The sequence below is a fragment of the Pleurodeles waltl genome, chromosome 7 (genome assembly GCF_031143425.1).
Source record: "Pleurodeles waltl isolate 20211129_DDA chromosome 7, aPleWal1.hap1.20221129, whole genome shotgun sequence".
Lineage (NCBI taxonomy): Eukaryota > Metazoa > Chordata > Amphibia > Caudata > Salamandridae > Pleurodeles > Pleurodeles waltl.
In genome coordinates, this window is record NC_090446.1 from 597,866,690 (window position 1) to 597,888,481 (window position 21,792).

At 45.4% G+C, this 21,792-nt stretch overlaps 1 protein-coding gene across 1 annotated transcript in view; it reads left to right on the forward strand.

Moving 5' to 3' along the window:
• The window catches only part of SLC34A1 (solute carrier family 34 member 1), a 120,223-nt gene extending 103,930 nt beyond the window's left edge, over positions 1–16,293 (forward strand). The window contains exons 13-14 of the mRNA XM_069244486.1: positions 1,729–1,853; positions 12,248–16,293. Coding sequence (XP_069100587.1) covers positions 1,729–1,853; positions 12,248–12,841 — 719 coding nt within the window. The 3' untranslated portion in view covers positions 12,842–16,293. The remainder of the gene's footprint in view (positions 1–1,728; positions 1,854–12,247) is intronic.
• Positions 16,294–21,792: the final 5,499 nt, after the last annotated feature.

Below are 21,792 nucleotides of genomic sequence, written 5' to 3' on the forward strand. Positions count from 1 at the left end.
TTAATCATGTGATTAAGGGTACAAGTTCAAATTGCTACTAGCAGTAGAAAAAATGGGAGGTGGAAGTCAAGAAAATGCTATGGGCATATAGAGTAATGCCTTCGCTCACAGGTTTTAGCCCATTTGTGTTTGATGAGTGGAAGAGAGCCTTATACTAAGGATAATCTTTGATAGATGGACAGTGCTCGGAAAGTAGAGGGGTCACCAGAGACAGTAAAAAAATAACATTTTGAAGGCTCAGAGTGTGTATAAAAGGTATTTTGATTCTAAGAAACGAGCTAAAAAAGAGCTCTTGGAAGTGGGTGAGTGGGTGAAGGTCAGGAAAGCAGAAAATGTCCCTAAAGGTGAGAGTATGTATTCTGAACCTATGAAAGTTGTAGATTGTCTAAAAATGCAGCTAGACTCAGTGATAATAGGGTGTGGCACATGAGCTGCATAGCAAGGTGTAGATGAAAAGAAATATGGAGAAAAAAATCAAGAACAGGAAGATTGGATTGAGGATGATTGAGAGTGGGAGACAAAAGAGAGAATGGACAAGAAGGAAGCAGATGGAGAAAATGAGGGAATGTGAGGGTTGCCATTGAAGGAGGATGGTGTGTGGTAAAGGAAGAGTGGGGAGATTGGGAAGGATTGTACGCACACTAACCAAATTAAAAGACTTTGGGGGTCATTCTAACTTTGGCGGGCGGCGGAGGCCGCCCGCCAAAGTTCCCCCAACAGAATACCGCTACGCGGTCAGAAGACCGCCGCGGTTATTCTGTGTTTCCCGCTGGGCTGGCGGGCGACCGCCAGAAGGCCGCCCGCCAGCCCAGCGGGAAACCCCTTCCCACGAGGAAGCCGGCTCCGAATGGAGCCGGCGGAGTGGGAAGGGTGCGACGGGTGCAGTAGCACCCGTCGCGATTTTCAGTGTCTGCATGGCAGACACTGAAAATCTTTTAGGGGCCCTCTTACGGGGGCCCCTGCAGTGCCCATGCCTTTGGCATGGGCACTGCAGGGGCCCCCAGGGGCCCCACGACACCCCTCACCGCCATCCTGTTCCTGGCGGTCACAACCGCCAGGAACAGGATGGCGGTGAGGGGGTCGGAATCCCCATGGCGGCCCATGATTCCTCAGGGCAGCAGAAAACCGTCGGGAGACCGCCGGTTTTCCGTTTCTGACCGCGGCCAAACCGCCACGGTCAGAATGCCCTTGGGAGCACCGCCAGCCTGTTGGCGGTGCTCCTGCGGTCGTTGACCCTGGCGGTCATTGACCGCCAGGGTCAGAATGACCCCCTTTGTATCAGAGTGACCTATCGTTAATTGTAAAACATGGGAAGTAGAGAAATACTGTTAGAGCTCTATTTTCTTTAAGATGTTGTTGGCTAGATATTTATTGCTAATTGCTATATTTGTGATTTTTTATCATATTTGCTATATTTCAAACGATTAAATTGTGGCAACCAATGAAAAGTGTACTGTTCACAAAAGGAAGGAAAAAATTGTAAATGTTCACAAAGGAGAAGGATGCGTGGTGTTGCTGGAATGGAATGATGTAGGTGATCATGATATAATATAGAATGTGGGAGGAGGAGGAGAGTTCAGCAGAAGACGGTTGGGAGGAGTGCTTCATTTGTACGTCTCTGCTGTGACAGAGTTGGGAATAAAGCAGTATTTTATTCTCCGTCGGAGCATGGAGATTTATTACAATCATTCTCTTCTGATTAAGAATTTGCTGTGTTCCTTTTTCCAGGGATCGGTGTAATCAGCATTGAGAGAGCTTATCCGCTAACCTTGGGCTCCAATATTGGGACCACCACCACAGCGATCTTAGCTGCCTTGGCCAGCCCTGGAGACAAGTTGGCAAGTGCTTTCCAGGTAATTCACCCTGATCTGGAGTCAAGGATCTGTGGGACGCAAAGGTGGGACCTGAAGGAAAGAACAATGGAGTCACTCAGTATTAGCCCAAATCAGGGTCAGGTTGGTCAATCTGAAAGTGGGACGCTTCTCAAAAGGCCAGTGCATACGAGCAGATGTCAGAACTGGGATAGAAATACTATCTCAAATCCTCCTGAGGGCTGTGGCAAGCATGTAGGAGTGGGAAAGAGCCAGTCTCATGTCAGGCTGGTACATCTGAAAGACCAGTAGGGCTGTGGCAGTCAACCAGCTGTCTCGCAGGTACATTTAAAAGGCAACAAGCGTTGGAGCGCAGTGTGGTTGCTATCAAGCTACTGCCTTTGGGTTGGGGCCACCATATGCTGCAGGGGTCTGCGAAAATCCTCTTCTGGGCACGTAAAGGTATGGTATTGTTAATGGACTTGTGGAGTGCAACTTGTGAACCGAGCGCCACTTGTCGCTAAAAGGCAGACAAGTGAAAAACAATACCAGGGCTAAGAATTTGCACATAATATATATTTTTGAGGGTTTGTCTGTGCCAAGTGATCATCAGTAAATAGCTTTACGCCTTAGGCAATCTTTCCTTAAGCAGATGATTCTCTGGTGCCAAAAAGGAACCATACCATTGTAACACAAAATTAGTACATTTTGGGACAGAAACAAAAAAGAGCCACGACGGACGATGCAAAGTACCTTGAAATGGAACCTGTAGCTGACCAGCAGTCATGCATCCAATGAGCTAAGAATCAGTGCTTAATTTGAGCTGGTGGTTGCAGGTAGTGACCACCGGCACTCTTTTTTGGGACCGGGACATATTTTTCCTCATCAGACTTTGACCCAGAGCAATAGAGGGAGAAACACACAAGGGGAATGAAGCAGAAAGAGAAAGATGGAAAAACTTCAGCAAAGGGAGAAAGAATGAACTTGCAAGAGTGAGATAAAGGGGCAGGGAGTGTCTAGTTTTGGTGTAAAGAGGCATAAGGTGGAATCAAGTCTACGAAGCCTCGGACGTCAGCACATAGACCTTCAACAGTGTTGGCCGCAGACTTCTGAGCAAAACCTCGGGCTGCAACGCTTATTCTTTTACAAATTAAGCACATACTGTAGGTAGCCCATTTGCAACATTTCACATTCTTTCAAGTATACAATAAGGTACTCTGGTTGGCCTGAATAAATGCTGTCAGCATAATCGATATTTTCACCTAATACCAGACTCAATTGTGTCTTGTTTGAAACAGCGACCACAGGAAAAACACACCTGAGAAGTTTCATGTAAAAAGCCTATTTTGTAACTACAAAGATCTAGAGATCAAGAGACTGCTCAACATCAGTTAAAACCCCAGGGCGCCTCGCATCAGAGTCTTGGGAGGAACACAGGCTTAAAGCACCAGGCCAGATATCCTTAGGCCAAGCTACAAGATGTTTTAAATTTATCTCTAGCTATCAAATCAATGAGGATCAGGAGAGAGTTCAGAAAGTGCTCTCTGGAAACTTATGAGGAATGATTCCACTTGAATAGAGGTTGAGTGTTGTTAGCATTACTACGGAAACGAATGCCAGACAAACAGGTCAAAGCATCAAGGGGAGAAGATGCACAGCAAAAACTTGAAAACTAAGGAGGGTAGAAGAAACTGCCTGATGCCAGCGGCATAACAAAGGCCCCCCGCTCCCTCTGCAGAGTGGGGGAGGGGTGGACCCAGCACCTGGCCTGAGTGAGTCAGAAGGGGGCCCCCTCCATGTTCTATGCAGTGGGGCCCCCTCCAGTTTCGTTACGCCACTGCCTGGTACTAGGAAGAGTGGTAGTAACATTCTTTATTGGGTTAAAATAGGTATAACCATAGGAGATACATAAAATCAAATAAAACAAGCAGTACAGAACGTAATATTTTAAAACGAATAACAAGAAAAATTGGACAAAGTGCATGACCACAATAAAATAAGCATCAGCATACAGCCGATCACCCTCAGGTACAGATAACCCTTTCAGCTCCGATTTTCAAACAATTGTTCATGGGAGAAACAAGCCACAACAAAAGAGGGAAAAGAACAAAGGGGCATATTTATACTCCGTTTGCGCCGAATTTGCGTCATTTTTTTCGACGCAAATTCGATGCAAAACTAACTCCATATTTATACTTTGGCGTTAGACGCGTCTAGCGCCAAAGTTCATGGAGTTAGCGTCATTTTTTTGTGTGAACACCTTCCTTGCGTTAATGATATGCAAGGTAGGCGTTCCCGTCTTAAAAAATGACTGCGATGCATATGCGTCGTATTTATACTCCCGGGCAAAAATGACGCCCGGGAGTGGGCGGGACTAAAAAACCTGCATTTGCGCCGGATTTTAGCGCCTGGGTCAGGGCAGGCGTTAAGGGACCTGTGGGCTCAGAATGAGCCCAGAGGTGCCCTCCCCTGCCCCCAGGGACACCCCCTGCCACCCTTGGAGGACACCCAAGGATGGAGGGACCCACCCCAGGGACATTAAGGTAAGTCCAGGTAAGTTTTTTTTTTTTTTTTGTGGCATAGGGGGGCCTGATTTGTGCCCCCCTACATGCCACTATGCCCTTCTGTCCCCTGGGCATGGCCATTGGGCAAGGGGGCATGACTCCTGTCTTTGCTAAGACAGGAGTCATTTCAATGGGGAATGGGCGTCGTAAAAAACTGGCGCAAATCGGGTTGTGGCGATGTTTTTGCCTCAGCCTGACTTGCACCATTTGTGGACGCCCATACGCCATTTTCCCCCTACGCCGGCGCTGCCTGGTGTACGTCGTTTTTTTTAACGCACACCAGACAGCGCCGGCGGCTAACGCCGGCTAACATCATTCAATAAATACGGCGCCCGCATGGTGCTTCAGAATGGCGCTAGCCGGCGCAAATTTTTTTGACGCAAAACTGCGTTGGCGCAGTTTTGCATCAAAAGTATAAATATGGGCCAAAGTGCATGACAACAGTGCAATCAGGTTTAACACACAGCCAGTCAAACAAATAAATATTTTCGATCACGGTTACACAGATTTGATCTACAAATAGAAACCTCAGGTGACCCCCCTTTGCGAAGTTAAGACCATATCTCCAGTAATTTAGCAATACTGCTTAGAAAAAAATCCAGCATTCACACATATTTGAACATCTCTAAGCAAGGAAAGAAACTACATGGCAGGCCTTATTTCGTTGAATTTCAGGGCTTTTAAGATGGGTATTAAACATTTTCTCCTGGGTAAGGTATAAAAAGGGGTGAACAATACCAAAAGGATAACGGTCTGGGCTGACGTTTTGTCACATTCACTGGGACCAAGGGTATCCTGGGCGGCCCAGCTTTTAGGAAAGCTAGTCAGTGGTAGAAAAAAGGTTCAGTCTAAACCTGGTTAAAAGCTGGTGGTGAACACATTACTTACTCAAGTCAGATACTGCTCAATTGAGGGCGCAGTTTTTATCTGACGGTGGAAGTGTACAGCAAGCTTCTGTAATTCAAATCCTTCCCTGTCGGCAAAAGTGCGAATTGAAAATTTCTGGTTGACCCAAGTATAATCTGTCTGAACAATTTTATAAGGACTAGAAAACAAACTTGGCTGGAACCAGTCTTGACATAAGTCCGCCAACCGATCGCGCTCATATTATTCAGGGAAAGGTAGTCCTTAATAATCAGTCAATTCAGGATTAGCACGCTCTTGTGCCAAATAGAAATCCACCATAACATTGACCTAAATTTGACAGTGTCCAGAATATATTTGAGGCCTAATTCCTCATGGACTACATAGGTTGAAGTGTTTTGTGGTACAGCCAATAAGTGGCTAGCAAATGTATTCTCCTCAACTTGAATGGTGCGACAGTCCAGGTAGCCCCAGATATCACTACCATAGGAAGTAGCATGTGAAGCAGAGCCCTTAGTGGTTTTCTTACCCACCCTGGCACTAAAATCCATAACCAATCCACAAGAACGGGAATAACATAAGTCTGTTCGAAAAAAGTCATGGGTCCCAGGTGTTCCTGTCATCAAAGAGAATGACCAAGAAGTTGAAAGTATGGACTTGGGTAATCTTTGTGTTACTACTGAAGTGAGCTTCCGATTTGGTGGGTTTTGCGTCAGTGACTAATACAGAGGGGTTTGTGTTGTTAATTGAAAGATCAAGACCGCCCATAAAGTCAGCAAAAGAATTGAGTAGCAATCGTAGTGCTGACACTGTCCTTGACATAAGAATGGCATCGTCTGCGTATTAAAGAGCTGGGAGAGCGGGGGCCTGTGCCAGTGGCATTGCATTGTTTACTCAGCAACACCTTCTCTAGACTATTAATATAGATGGTAAAAGAAAGGGGGGCATAATTATCCCCTGCCTGATGCTCGAGTAATAGGGAAGCAATCAGTACACGAGCCAACCTCTCCACATCTTACGAAGCAGACACTTCCATAAGAATATCCCCCAGGAATTAAACCAGAGCTGGATTAATATTTAGAGGCAGCAGTATTAGTGCGATCCACCCGGTCAAATGCTGATGTAAGGCCATAAAACCCAGGAAAAGAGTACCCTTTTGGCGACTATATACTTTTGGATAAGTAAATGTGAAGTCAAGCTCTGATCAATAGTACTCAGGCCAGGCCAGGTCTGAGGAAGAGAGAAAGGAAGGGACCATCTTTCTTGAGAGCCACCTCTGGTTGTCTTTCCATGGGGTTAGACAAACAACAGCATCAAAAGCTGCACCTGATCCAGCAACATCAGCAACATCAGCTTTTGACACTTCTGACATCATTGTCCCTTCTCAAATCATCCAGTACAGAAACTATTCCTGATTACATTCTGAGAAGTGCACAAAAGCTGGCATATGCTGGAATAATGACCTCGATAGGCTCAATACAAGATCTCCAGGACTCTAGCTGGATATGGTAAACTTTAAGCTAGTCAATGGTTTGACAGCTTTGTGGTATCAACCTGGGGTCCCTACATTCTTAAAGGAAGACACAGCCATGGCTGACTGAAGAGTGGGGGGATACCTTCTCTAAGGGTAGTGTGTCAGAATGTTGTGGATGTTGCTGTTGTTCTACAAGAATATCATGTCCAGGCTAGCGACTATCACATAACATTAAGGTAATTACAAATAGGTAAGTATGGATTTGAAATTCTTAAGGAATTAATTTAGCAGACATATTATCGAATCAACAATATTATCGCAGTCAAAATTCTAGCTATAATGTTTTCACAGGACAATATTAAATTCACAATGTTCTGTTATCCCAGTTCTCTAATATGAAATGTTATTAATGGTGCTGGGTGTAAAGTGTGATCCTAGAAGTGGAGTAGCCATTTAAATTGGATTTTGGATACATTATATCTTTTACAGAATCAGCAAACTGCCTTTTGGGCACTGTGGCAAAAGATCAGCCAAAGAAGAACTGTGCTGTAGCAGATATCAAACTAGACTCAGGGCACAGGATGGGAGTGGATGGAGTACGTCTGAGCTTTGAGTTGATATCTGAAGTTTTCCCTAAAATTCCTAAATAAAAAAGTTCAGGAAAGAGTCACTAAGCTGTTTTGATGACGTAGTTTTGGATTTCATTGCCAATGTAGATCTTAACGTCTTTTAAAGCTGCAAAAGATTGACTTTTTAGTCAGAGAATAACTAGTGATGAAATCAATGAAGAATAGATTTTTTTTATTATGAATCATATATAGAAGTATAGATGTGTAACAATGAATTATGGGAATGTTTTTCACCAAGAGGTTCTGAGTGACATCAAATAGACAACAAGAGCGGAGCTCGAGATATCTATGATATCACTCAGAACCCCAAAGTGAAAAAACATCCACATAATTAACTTTTTACCCATTATAATTTTATGTTATGGATGACCCCCAAAATCATCTACCCCTCTCTTAAACTACTATGTAGGGACAGAAGATATTGGGAGAGCTATACATAAAAAGTCCTTTCTCCCTGAGGCAAATGTTAAAAAATAAGGCCCATATTTATACTTTTTTAGCACTGCATTTGAGTCATTTTTTGACGCAAAAACGGTGCAAACTTGCAAAATACAATGGTATTTTGTAAGTTTGCGCCATTTTTGTGTCAAAAAGCGGCGCAAATGCGGCACTAAAAAGGTATAAATATGGGCCTAAATATCTTACCTGCTATCCTTAACCAAAATTCACCACCTTCACTGCCTTCGTTCACCCTCGTGCAGCTGTGCTTTCTGATTTCAGTCAAAGCAGACAAGAAGAGCTGTCAGCCTGGTCTGGAAGGCCTTCAGGACATCACAGCAGCTGATAACCAATTTTATCAACTGCTGTGATGTCATAACAAGGAGTTATAACTTTCAGAAACTGAAATAAATGATAGAGGCTCTGTGTGAGAGCCATACATAACACAGTGACATCTTCTCGAAAACTGCATATATCATTCTTGGTATTAGAGTGTAAGGTTGTTTCCATATTCTTTTAAAGACATGTTTTTCTTGCCAGGCGCAGTGGCACGTGGCCTGTGTCCCTGCCGCTGGGAATGGGCTGGCTACTGACTTCCTGAGTGGTGGGTTTGAGTCCCCTAAGGCCATGTTGTCATAATAGAAAAACATATTTTTAATGCACGTAATACTAGGAAGTATACCACTGAATGACAATTCATTTTGTATCAGCGATTTTGCATGTTTTTTAGGGGTGGCAGCTGTCAACGGCATTTATGAATCATTGCTCAAAATCCTCAGAGGGGCTACCAGGCAGAACATTTGATGACAGTTTTGATGATTAGGGGTTTTATTAACACACTAAGGTGTAGGAGAGCAAGCTTTGCAGGATATTTTCACTAATTAATAAACTGGTGTGTGAGCCAATTTTTCGAATCCAGACTATGGAGATTAAAATTTCCAACCCATGATTTAAAGCTTTTTTCAAAAGCCAAAGGCTTTTGTGTTGCCACTCACTACTGCTTCAGGCCCTATTCTGCAAGATTACCAGTAAATGTGGGATCAAGACCAGTGAAGAGATTTGTCAATATAAATGTATTGCAAGTGGAGGAGATACCGCACATTGAATAGCCAAGAATTCAGCAGAACCCAGTTGCTCACCTAGCAGTTTAACAGGAAAAAGTCTACACAGATAACTGCCAACCCTCTGCCCTGTTTTGTCTCGCTTGTCAGAGAATCACAATTCTGTAATGATCACAAGTTTCTTTTGCTTGCCTCAGTATAATCAAAGCTTCCATGAATGTTCTTGGCAACAGAGGGGGCATTTACCATGGCACGTTCCAGGATCTGCAATTTAGTAAGGAGCTGGGGCAGGAATAGATGGTAATGAGGCCATACACTCTAATACGGGTCTCGAGAATGATGGGGAACAAATGTCATTATGAGGCAGCTTACCCCAGAGAAATTCAATGATGGTGAGTGACTCTTCCTCTAAACGCAGATATTCTGCAGAGGTACTCACCTCAGTTCGAGGACAGTAGGCAGGTTTCTTAGACAATCCTGGCACAGATAAACTTGCAATTGGTTCGATCTGTCACCCTTACTGTACATGTGCTGCTTGCCTCTAGAGTGTGGATCCGCTCTTGCAGTTTTATGCCATGAGCTCTGGGAATTGGAAATGTCATTTAGATAATCCTACTGTAGTGCTCCACTCACAGTGGAAACATGGCCCTTCTTTTTCCAAAGTATCTCAAGAAGTAGCGGAAATTATCCCGAACAGTGTCCAGCAATAAAAATTAGATAAAGGTTGCCGAATTTAAACAATCCTATATAAAACAAAGCCAAACATTTGAAAATCAGTGAGAACAGATTTTGGGCACTGTGAGTTTACACCCATGTAAAGCACTACTTTCAGTGCAAACAGCTGCAAGCATCAATTGCATCCTAGTGTCCGGGTAACTGTGCCTCTGGAAGCCTCATATAAGGCATGAGTGGTCCAGCATAAACTAATCTCACTATATGTTAGAAAAATGACATACGGCTTGGGTGAGATGCATCTTGGAACAGCGCGGAGCAAGTTCAGGACCCTTTTCCACATAGCTACAGATACCTTTTGCCACTGGGATATAATCCCTCTCCTCAAGGATTTAACCCCTTATGTGCTTGTTTTGCTGTTTAATGACTGTTCGGAAACGCATAAGTGGCCTCAACATGCATTGAAAATGTTCTTCTAATGTTATCTCTGGGAAGGTCCCAGGTCATACCATGTTGGCTCAGGCTCAGCTGCGGGAAGACATTTGACTGCCTCATTTCAGAGCACCCACTTACCTACAAGGAAGTTCTGATCACAGGTAGAAAGTTCTGAAGTAGAATCCAGAAGACACAGTCCTTCCTAATTCAACATCCCTTTACCATAAGAAAATCTGAAGGCCATCCCGTGCGGTTAGAGGTCTGCTCCAGGGTGGAAAGGACCACAAGTGTACAAAGAGGATTGGACCAGCTTATGCTGCAGATAATACTCGGAGTGGGATAGCTATTGATCGCTGATGCACCGTGTAAAAAAACATAAATTAGTCATGACAGATTAGCCCTTTGGGAAAGTGGCTAAGAGAGGATTTAAAGATCGCAAATCAGCTGGGATGTTGGTCAATATGAGGTGCGTGCGTCAGGGTTCAGCCTTTCTGATAATTACGAGGCTGAGGGAGGAGGTGGGCAAGACCCAGGGAGAGAGAGAATGTAGAGAGAGCTGGTAGCTGTTCCCAGGGCTCCGATTTCCAAAGTATTAATTTAGTTACAGTGCTTTGCATAGCAACAACACCTGCCGCATGGCCAATGCAGAGTGCTATCAGAGGGCGAGGAGGCATAATGTCGAGGTTTTAATATCGACCTGCACGTATATATCTCCTCAGAACTGACCTCCACTATAATTTCTGGGTAAATAAATGGGGAGTTAAATATTAAGGGGCATTTTTGTGAAATTGTCACAGAGTGCAGCACAGCAAGTCACCCTGCGTGACAGGGAAAGGGCAGGAATGCGCTGTATTTAATGTGCTGCCTAGCGCCAATGCAGGCTCCCTTGCACGTGGTGCAAGGGTTCCTGCGTTGTAAGCAGGACTGTTTTTGTGCAGGAAGGAGCCCCTTCCGGCATAAAGACAATCCCCTGAGGCATTTTCCTCTTTCTATTTGTGCTGCAGAATTCAACACACAGAGAAAGAGGAAAAAATGAGGAGAGATAAACATATTTCTCCTTGTGAAGCCTCACTTGGGGAGGGGTAGCAGTTTTGGTGGATTCCCGGGTCTACCGCTTATGGTAAATCTGGGAATGTGTCAAAATCTATGGGTGTTCAGTGGTAACACCCACGCACCACCTATGCAAAGCCTCCATGCGGCAGTGTAACAAAACACATCGATTTGCGGTGTGATGCGTTACTCTGGATTTACCAAGCCACTCAGAGCAAATTGCATTTAGTAGTTGTGTTGCGCTTGCACCCCACTGCGTGGTGAAAAGCGACACAACTACAATATAAATGAGGCCCTAAATCTACACTTCCATGTATATGCTAACTTTGAAGACAAAGTCATTGTTGATATTATTTAGCTCAATATTGTGATCTACAACCTTTGAAAGCAGTGATAGGACAGGTAGATGACTGAGAAAAGGAATGAAAGCTGATATTTGGGAGAACAAACGCATATAGGCAGGGGAGCTGAGCCAGACAGGTAATTTACTCAACTGGGCATTCCCCCGTGGACTGGAGCCCAGAGCCTCTGTCACTTTCCCCAGCTTGAAGAGAAGGAGGTGACGAAAGGGATGGGAAGAGATCTGAGAGGGAGATAAGAGAGAGGAGTGAAGGAGAGAGAGAGAATGAAAGAGAGACTAGAGGATGGAACTTGAGAGAGAGTGAGAAGCAGAAAGTAGTGGGCTGGCTCGAGCATTTTTGTCAGGGCTGTTTTTGGTTCCCAGTGGCCCTGAGGGGGAGAATTAAGGTTAAACTGAGATTAGGAGAAAGAACATTGGATGTGGAGAATGAAGTCAAGATGGTAAGAGAAGGGGGGAAAGGAGCTGACTAGAATGTATTTCAGGGTACAGACTGGAAGGACAAAGAAGGTGAAAAGATGCCAAGTTGGGTGAGAGGGAATAAGGGCATAGCAGAGAGGAATCAAAGTCAAGATTGGTGAGCAAGGAGGGACATGGAGTGTGAGATGGAGGAGGAAGCACGGTAAAGAAGGAAGGCAAGGAAGGAGAAGGGGACACAGAAAGATAACAGTTAAAAAGGTATGCAAGGAGTGATATTCTTTAGAGTGGCTTTCTATTAATACTGTTGTCTTTTTGATTATTACGTGAAAGTCTTCTCTAATCATGGTTTCCTCCAGAGCCCATCTGCCTTGCTCTCGTATACCGCATTTCCAAGCCTGGCATGTTGGGGTGCAGGGGTGGTCTGTGACTAATCTGGCTTATTGACTCATGTTCACACATTTCTTCCTACAGATCGCTTTGTGCCATTTCTTCTTCAATATCTCAGGGATCCTGCTTCTGTATCCTCTGCCATTCACGCGCCTGCCCATCCGCATGGCCAAGACTTTGGGCAAGCGCACTGCCAAATATCGCTGGTTTGCGGTCCTCTACCTTATTATCTGCTTCCTGCTGCTGCCCTCGCTCATCTTTGGCATCTCAATGGCAGGCTGGCAGGTACTGGTGGGTGTTGGGGCACCATTCCTAAGCCTGCTGTTCTTCATTGGGGTGGTAAACTTCCTACAAAGCCACAGCCCAGGCCGTTTGCCCCGGCGCCTGCAGACCTGGGATTTTTTACCACTGTGGATGCATTCGCTCCAGCCCATGGATCGCTTGATCACTAGCGCCACCTTGTGCTGTACCGACCACTGCGTCTGCTCTGAGAAGCGTGAGGATGATGATGATGATGATGATGACTCTGTCTTCCACCCAGAGAAATCATCCCAGACCAAAGCCAAGATGGCCTTCGACAACCCTGCTATCACCTACACAGAGGAGCTGCACCTGCCCCTTCCAATACCTTCACCTCGTCTTGGCAATGTAGGCGTGTGTAGTGCCACTCAGCTGTAAGAAATGAGGATTATGTAGTTCTTGTCCCTCTGGTCCCTAAGACTAGCACATGCCAGCCATACTGGACTCCGCTGGCAAAGGTTGTGGACCAGAGAGGACACGCATTCATGCAAAGATCAACTGTATTAAAGCTATATACTTTAGGGTTTTTGTTCTAAATGATGAGTGGCACCTCACTCCATGTCATCATGGACTCTTTTCCCAGTCCTGGGCTTTCAACCAACAAATCATTGCTGTCAAGTGATACAGTCTAGTTAGTTCAATGAATTGAAACTAAGACCTGAACACCCAGAAAAAATTTGATTGTCACATAAAAAGCCAGGACTGGAATCATTGCTTGCGATGAGACCGAGTAAGGTGGTCACATGTTTGTCACTTTAATTATTCCTTGTATCTCGTATATTGTCCTCATTTGTGGTGCTTCCCCTTGGCAGGCAGCCTGCCAGTTTCTATGTGTGAAATTCATTTTTTCTTATATCATGTCTGTTCCGTTGTATGTTCCAGGGTTACTCTGCTATAGTGCTTTATTTCACCCAGTTGGGCACCACAAAGACTGGGTGTGAGTGTGCATGTCAATAATAATCTGCCCATTTTTTTGGTCATGTTGACTTCTCTCTGTCCTGTGTGTGGCCTCCGGTGGGTGGCTGTATGTCCACATGAGCCTGAGAGATAGAGTGTTGGTGTCTACCTGTGCTGGGTCAGTGCACAACATATAGGGCTGTTCAGGTAAAGTCAGGTTATCCATGATGTAGCGAGATAGCACATTCATGTATCAAACCTGGCTGCAGAGTTTGTTTCCCAGGCTCTTTAGGCTGGACAACTTCCAGCACTCATGGCGATCCAAGCTCTTTCACTAGTCTCATAGAACACAGAAACTCATGATGGAGACGATGTATGAAAGGCAGCTCTCCAAAGACTTTAGCGTGCTATGGGTGAAGAGTAGAACACATCAAAAACTATATTGTTGCTGATCCCCGACACAAGCCTGCAAGCTGATCCCTGCCAGTGATCTAAACCAAAGTTGTGGGGGGCCCCTGCAGAATGTGATGAGAAGCCTCAGAGTCTTCCATATCTCACAGATATTCATTGACCTTGGCCTGATTGGCAGCCTCCTGAATGGTTGGGGTCCTCTGAAGGGATGGGGACCCCCTGCATCACAGGGGCTTGTTTGATGCCCCTGCTGTCTGCTTACACTAAAGTGAACAGTGAGTGAGAGAGATAATTGATCAAAGGAGATTGAAGGGGCACTAGACAAGAGTTCTGTAAGGAAGAACAATGGTGCTTTCGTTGGAAGTCAACCCACCACCTGTGTTTATAAGAGCATATGCTATGTAGAATTAGATTTAAAAAGGGGCATCCGTACAAGTAACCAGAGTGGGAGGAGCTAGCTAAAATTCAACCCTTGTGGAATAGGGGAGGCACCTCCTCTCAAAAGGCCTATTCTTTTACAATGGAATTTGTACAGAGTTTAAACTAAAGTGAATTTTAGAAGCCTCTTGCCAAATTCAGTAAAGCTTGCAATGCATCAAGGTATGTGACTCCATTGAGGGAATGGGGGTAGCATGAGAGTCCACTAAGAGTGGACAGTGTGAAGCACAGTAGAAGAATTGTTGCGGACCTTGATGTTAAAATTGTGCTCCTGGAACAGACATCCTCAGCACCCATTCACTTAATTCTCAGGGGCAGCCAGGGACAGTGCTTAGGCTCCATGTTCCCCTAACCTACAGACAGCCTGACATGGATATCAATTCAGCCAAATTCCTGGAGTAGTGGAGGTGACATCACACAGCATTTTGAACTTTCATGAAATCAGAAGATTGACCACTTTGTCGCACACTAACCCCTGAACTGTCTCCTACTTGAGGGGCTAGGGCAAGGCCAAGGAATGAAAACTACAACGAATAAACAATTCAACAATCCTTGATAATTTTCTGTCCCTGCCTCTGCTTTCTTTATCCAGAGGCCAGAGGTACCAAGGGCAATATGAGCATTGTTAAAAGGGCAAGCCATGGGTTATAGATCGTTTCTACCATTAACTATCTCTAATTGAACTCTCTAAGTTTGTAAGAGTGTTCAAGCTCTGGCTACCCTGACAGACGGAAGCCTGTAGACCATTAGGAATGCTCCACTAAAGAGATGTAAATTGTTCCCTTCTACCGAGCTGATTGGGGCAGTGTTTAAATACTGTTTCATCTTCTTCTTTTCCTAATGATGAGCATGGTGCAAAGTTCAGGTATTTTATAATCTCCTCCAAACCTCATAGGTTATCCTAGGGCAATATTAAGGTGCTTTATAGCCCACGCCTGACACTCAATGGTAAGGTTGGGACAGTATGTAGGAACTTTCTAATTTACTCCCCTCACTCTTCTATTTGCTAGCCTGGGGAAACTTTAAGGTGCTTCATTAGCTCATGTACCCCAACAGTTACAACTGGAAGTGTGCACACACTGTCTGCTCCACTTCTTTTGCTGACTTGGGAAGAGAGCCCAGCTTGCATGTCAGACCTTTTTGCAGGGGCTAGGTCAAAATGTTCATACTGGACGCCATATCACACAAGCACCTCTTTCGAAGTTTAAAAAATGCACCGCAGGGGAAAAGAAAACATGGCAGCTGAGGCATCTGGTGCTACCTATTGGTATGGCCATGTTAGCTGCCTCATCATTAGTAAACAGGGCATCCTTGCTTCAAAATATGGATATACATTTCACAGCAGGAGTGCGGGCCTAGAAAAGTGCTGGGACTGAGGAACGTATGATCTTCTCTTCCCCTTCAGCTGGTGTTCAGGGTTTGAGTAGGGCAGGAGCTCAGCTGTTGTACTGTCGGGAATACATGGTGACCAAAAACCAAAATACACCTCTGTGTCAGGAGCCAGTGGACCACAAGGAGTTGGGTGAGCATGTAGGAGGCCCGCTGGCTCGTGTGAGGCTCTCAAATCCGGATTACTAAGTAGTAGCATGACTGTTGTAAAGGAAAAATGAATGAATGATAGCACTAAGCAAGGCTCTGAGGAGTGAAGAATCTATGTGCTGCATAGCAAGGGATTTGCTCCCTTCAGGGCAGAATCATATGGCAGCAATCTCAGGTAAGGTCCTGGACTATTAGGGTTTTGTGATGTAATATGTTCTTTAAACTGCTGCTTGGAGTGGCATTAAAAGATGAATGCATAATGAAAGCCTCTGGTTTTGTAATTAAATCAGGTGGCACCAAGCACAGTGGAACTAGGAGACATTAATCTACGCCACAATGTCTGAATTGTTGGAGTCAACAACCTGTTAGGCCATTACCTCTCATGGCAGAGGCAGTTAAATGTAAGACCAGTCTCTATAAAAAGCAGATAGGGCAAAAGAAGAGCCAGTGACATGCTGGGCTCTCTGCCGCGCCCTTCTTTGCACTGTGGGAGTCCTGATGGTGCTCCAGTTCTCTGTATGACGTCTTTCACAAACAAAAATAAACAATTGATTACTCAACACTGTGAAACTTTTATTTGCAGACTCTTAAACATAGACCTGTTTAGCTCTCGCCTAGGAAGATCTTAGCTGTCTACTGTTGAAGATCTATGTGGGCAATACCAATACTTACAGTGGGCTTTGGGCTAACCCATTGCTTACCAATGGTTGGCTTCCATGTGCTCCCTTTTTATTTGAAGGGTTCTTTCCCCTTCTTGTGTTTGTCCCTTCCTTGGAGCATAGTTTTTTATCGGCATTTTGATTATATGACTTTGTATCCTTCAAGAGCTCGCATTTAGGCAACGCGTTTTTTTCTTTTTCCTTCAGCACTTAATGGGAGTGCACATTTTCTTGCTCCTTCTCTTGTATGCACCTTCAAATACCCACCACCTCTGTGTTGCTCACTACACCCCCTTAGCTCATCTGTAGCTTCCCCAACCCTCTCTGTCAAGAGTTTTTTGCTTATTATTCCTTTTAATTCTGCCCACCTGAAGATCCTCTGTTGCTCCCCTACACCTCGTTCCTCACCCCCTCTTCCTCATTGACTTAAACTTCACCTCACCCCTCCATTGCTCCACCACTCCTACCACTGCAATCTTTGGTGGGGGCGGGGAGCGGCAGCTGCAGTATGCTACTGGACTGCTCCTTTTACAATATGTTTTTGAGCCATTTAAATTATACTTTTTTTACCACTCCCAATATTGGCACCTGCCAACATGGATTGTTACATAAAAAATAGACAAAATGGTGGCCTCATTATGATACATATCAAGATGTCACGTGCGTGGAGGAAATCAAAATAGTGATGGGTGGATTGTTTGAGTGAATACCAGCCTCTGGTAATAACTCTGAATGCAACACAATGCATTGATTTTTGCCCACCTTTCCACCTCAGACACGAATCAGCACTTTTTACCTTTTTTCTTTATTTTGTCTGATGCTGCACATCATTGGCAACAATAATGACAAGGTCATTAGTTCTGCGTAGGCAGCTAAAAGGTGTGACCTATTGACTTTGCCCCTTAGTTCATGTGTGCTGTCAAGAAGAGGGTGAGTTTTCTCCAGCATAGCCCTCTACGTGATCATTCTTCCAGTAATGCCAGTGTGAGTTCCCTCGGAGCAGTGTATTGTCAGTGTGAGATTACTCCCATGAGTGTAGTGTGAGCTTCTTTAGACATTAACCATGGTTTGAGCTAAAGGGTTTAGCTCAGGCAATAACATTAAGGTGGTTTGAGTCTGAGGATTTCCAACCAGCTAAAAAAGGACAAGGGTGGCCTGGACAGGCTGGTGGGAAGAGTAATGGGCATAGAAAGTAACATTCTTGGTACCATGTTTGTGTGCACAGATCCATTTGCTGGGTGAAAGCAAACCGTATTACATCATTACTCAAGTACATGTCCTACAGCTGGGTTGCATAAGATATACATACTATGGGGGTCATTCCGACCCTGGCGGTCATAGACCGCCAGGGCCGGGGACCGCGGATGCACCGCCAACAGGCACAGGGCCTCCTTTACGAGACCAGTGGATCAGGGTGATGCAGAAAGTGCATTGCTGTGCCACCCTGTGCCACTGGGAAAGGGCAGGGGGTCCTCACCCCCTGCACTGGTGCACAAATTGCTTCCTAGCGCTAATGCAGACACCCTTGCTCCATGGTGTAAGGATGCCTGCTTTGCGGGGATTAATGTTTTTTTGCAGGAAGGGACACCTTCGTGCACAAAAACAATAAAACAATCACAAGATGTGTTTTCCTCTTTCTATGTGTGCTGCAGAATGCAGCACACACAGAAAGAGGACAAAACAGGGAGAAATAAAGGTATTTCTCCCCATTGCATCATTGTTACGCCACCCCTCAGGTGGCCTAGGAATCTGACACTTTCGCAGACTTGTAAATCTGGGAATGCGTCAGATTCCTTCCGGTTCCATGGGTGTTCCTTGGGAACACCCCAAGCCCCACCCACGGAACACCCTTTTCATGCTTGAAAGGGGTCCATGTTTACAAGGCCATGCAAAGCCACTCAAGGTGGCTCTGTAAAAATGGGTTGGCACACTGCGCCACCGAAGCGTAAAACAAAATGACACTCCGGTGGTGCACTGTGCTGCTAGCGCCTTGTAAATGAGTCCCTCTGATGGGCATTCACGTTTTCAAACTAGACTACCTTTCTTTCAGTCGGCACTCTTACAGATAAGGGCGTGATCAATCGCAGACAGACACCTATTGTTGCAGGGGCAGTTCTACATTGATGTGTTCAAAGAGCTGTTCTAAGGAGAGGCCTCCCCTCCCCAACCCTTATACTTACAAGCGACAATGGGAGCAACATAAAAATAATATAATAAGATTACCTAACTAAGCAGTACTCATACCAAGCTGAAAGGAACTAAGGGGGATGCTGCTCAGCTTGGATTGGAACCTGAAACTCGAAGCTCTCTCTTGCTCACATACACCCAGCCCTTGAATGAACTCTCAACCAACTGAGCTGTCAGTGCTTTATATCTGTATTTCCCAACATTGCCCATTCATAAATGGGCCACCTTTCACTGACCCCAAAAGGATGAAAGGCTGAGTTGGCTATGCCTGAGGTAGACCTCGTGAACACAATTTGCTCAGACTTTCAGAAACTCGAAGAAATAAATTTACCTGCCCATTTTGCAATATCAAATCTAACATGACACTTTGCAAAATCCCTGCGACTTTATGTGCCATCAACAGGAGAATTATTCATGCACCAAAGCACGATAGCCAGAGTTGTGAAGTCACACTTCCTCTAGCCACTTTAATGTATGAGATTGTAGAACTTATACAGTCCTTCATACCCATTCACTACCGCCTCATCAGCAAAGAAACACAATGATGGTGCGCACTGCAGTGCCACACCGAAAACAAGCCTTACCATTCACACATGCTTTCATTCATTCATTCTTGATGACAGGACCTGGGAAAGACATGAAAGGAGTGAGGTCTGCAGGTGAGAGGAAGCAGCCCATTACCTGGGGAGCTTCGCTCTCTAGCGTGTGGTGCAGTTTCTTCCACCGTCCTTCCACGTAGTGGCTGAATGGATTCTGAAGCGATGGACCAATGACGGGGACAGCTCTCTTTCAGTCATTCTGACAGAGCCCTCCACCTGGCTTGCTGTTAATTCGCAGTGAAGTTCTTCAGAGTCCTCCTCACTTTTTCCCACTGGGACACTTACCTGATACTGCGACCTGGCCTTGTCCTGCTTCGCCGGCTCCGGAGGAGGCAACGTCAGGGACCTCTTGTTGTGGCTGCCTCGCACCAGTAAAACATGGTAGGAGTTAGGAAGAAGATTGGTTGAAGAAGCTCCCTGAATTGTTGACCTCCAATAATGGAGTTAATCCTACAAAGTTTGTACCCATTTATGAAGTGAATGTGGTGTATTGTACCTAAACTGCATAAGGTGGGTGTCAGTTTGGCAACTGTAAGCCTGTGCAGCGCTCAACTGTGGCTTTATGTCATAGCGGAGGAGCCACCACTGACTGAAACATCCATTTAAAGCAGTGTAGCAACATATTTGAGAGACAACGCGCTAACACAAAAAAAGCTATTATCCAGTCGCGGCGCACGCTAATGGAAAGGGGGGACGACGCGCACGCGGGGGGAAATTAATGAAATTAAATATAAAATAATTTTTAAAAACACTTACCTCCGTTCCCATGCCGCACCGCTCCTCTCCTCTGCCTCCTCCCGTCGCGCTGCAGACAGGCATAGGCTCCCAGCCTGCCCTGCGCCAATCCTGACGCTGCTTAGAGCAGCGTCATGATTGGCTGGGAGCACCCAGCGAGGGCGCTCCCAGGCAGACTGGGAGCCTGCTATAGACAGCCTACTGCGCATGTATGTTTGAGCAGCCAAAGACAGCCGGCCAAACACAGATGCGCTCTCAGTGCACGTCACTCCCGTGGTCCCACCCCTTTCCCCACAAAAACGATCATAAACACAGCTTATGATCGTTTTTGGGGAAAAGGTTTTCAGCTGCCGCTGGTGGCGGGGAGGCAACGCTCCTCCACCCCTATGTAGGAGCCACCCCTGCTATTATTGTATGGCTTCAGCTACTGGTTAAAATAATATTCCCGTCTCCAAGGGCCTGGTATGAATGTTGCCCTGAAATGTTTAGCCATGGAGGAATTAAAAGCCCCTGAGGCCCACTTTTCAGGGGGGAGACCTTTGACCCTAGGAAGACAACCGTCTGAAGAAAGTGGTAGGTGATGTGATTTGGGTGATACGGAGAGCCGACTGTTTGAAGAAAGTCTCACTGACTGGCAGCTGAACTTCACACACAATCAGAAATAAGACGCACTGCCGACCACGTCCAGAGTCCAGTCGATGAGGTCACTGGGGCCAGGGTGGTAGAAGTAGAACTAGCCAGTACACAGATGCAAATTTGATCTCTGGCCGACTCCATGGGCCCTAACTTCACATCAAAAGTCTGGCAGCAGGAGCGTGGCAACAGCTTCGAGCAATAGGTAGGAATTCGACAAACAGCCCTGCTTGTCAAATCCGACGGTGGAGATATTCGGGGTGTCCCAACCCATGTACAGGGGCGTTTTAAAGGTGGGCTCTTGCCCAGGCCTCAGACTTTCAGGGCCCCCCTGATAGCGCCAGCACTGTTCTGCAGAGAGTCCTGCCCTGATAACATTGAATAATTCTCATTGTTTTAAGTGGTATTTTCCTTTAATTTATGTTTAATGTGGATAATGCGTGCCAGCCTATGGCAGACATTTTCCAGACAAATGTGTTTATGTTTCATGCATCATCCACAAAACGTTTCTTTTATATCAAATCTGGGCCTCACATACCAGAAATGGGAGGGTGTCACAAAGATTGATTGCAGTAATAGTGTATGGCTGCTGTGTTACAATTTTGAAAACACACATCATTATCCCTGAATAGTAGATGTAAACATATTTAGAATTTGGCCCAGTGTGCCTGTACACTGTCAGTGACCTGGCTAAAGAGGGCTTGAAAGAGCTGGAACTGGGTCATAAACTCATACATGCCAATATTTTAGGAGAGAAAAGTGGGGGATTTAAAAACAATAATGATCAATGCATTAATTCCCCCATTGACATACTGAAGGAGAGGCAATTTCAGGCCGGAGACAGCCAAAATAAATCCATTTTTTGCTTCAACAATCGGGAGTCTCCCCTCTGAATCGGGTCTATTGGCATGTATGGAAATTCAAAGCTGTTCTGAAGGAGGCAACCAAAATACGTTTGTCCCGGGGCCCGAAAATCCTTAAGATGTCCCTGCCCAATCACCTCCACCCTCAAGTTACACCCGTTTGAGATTAGTCAATGACCAGAAGTACATCGTCAGTGTGCTGCTTACACACCCCAGGCAGCACCCATTGTTCATGTTTCATCATCACTCAGAAGCCGCCACTCGATAGCTCCCCTGCAGGGCACCAGACACTGGCAATAGGCTAGAAGTACACTGCCACTAAACCTGAAGGGATTTGGGGGTTGGAATGCATATGAATAAACAAGTTG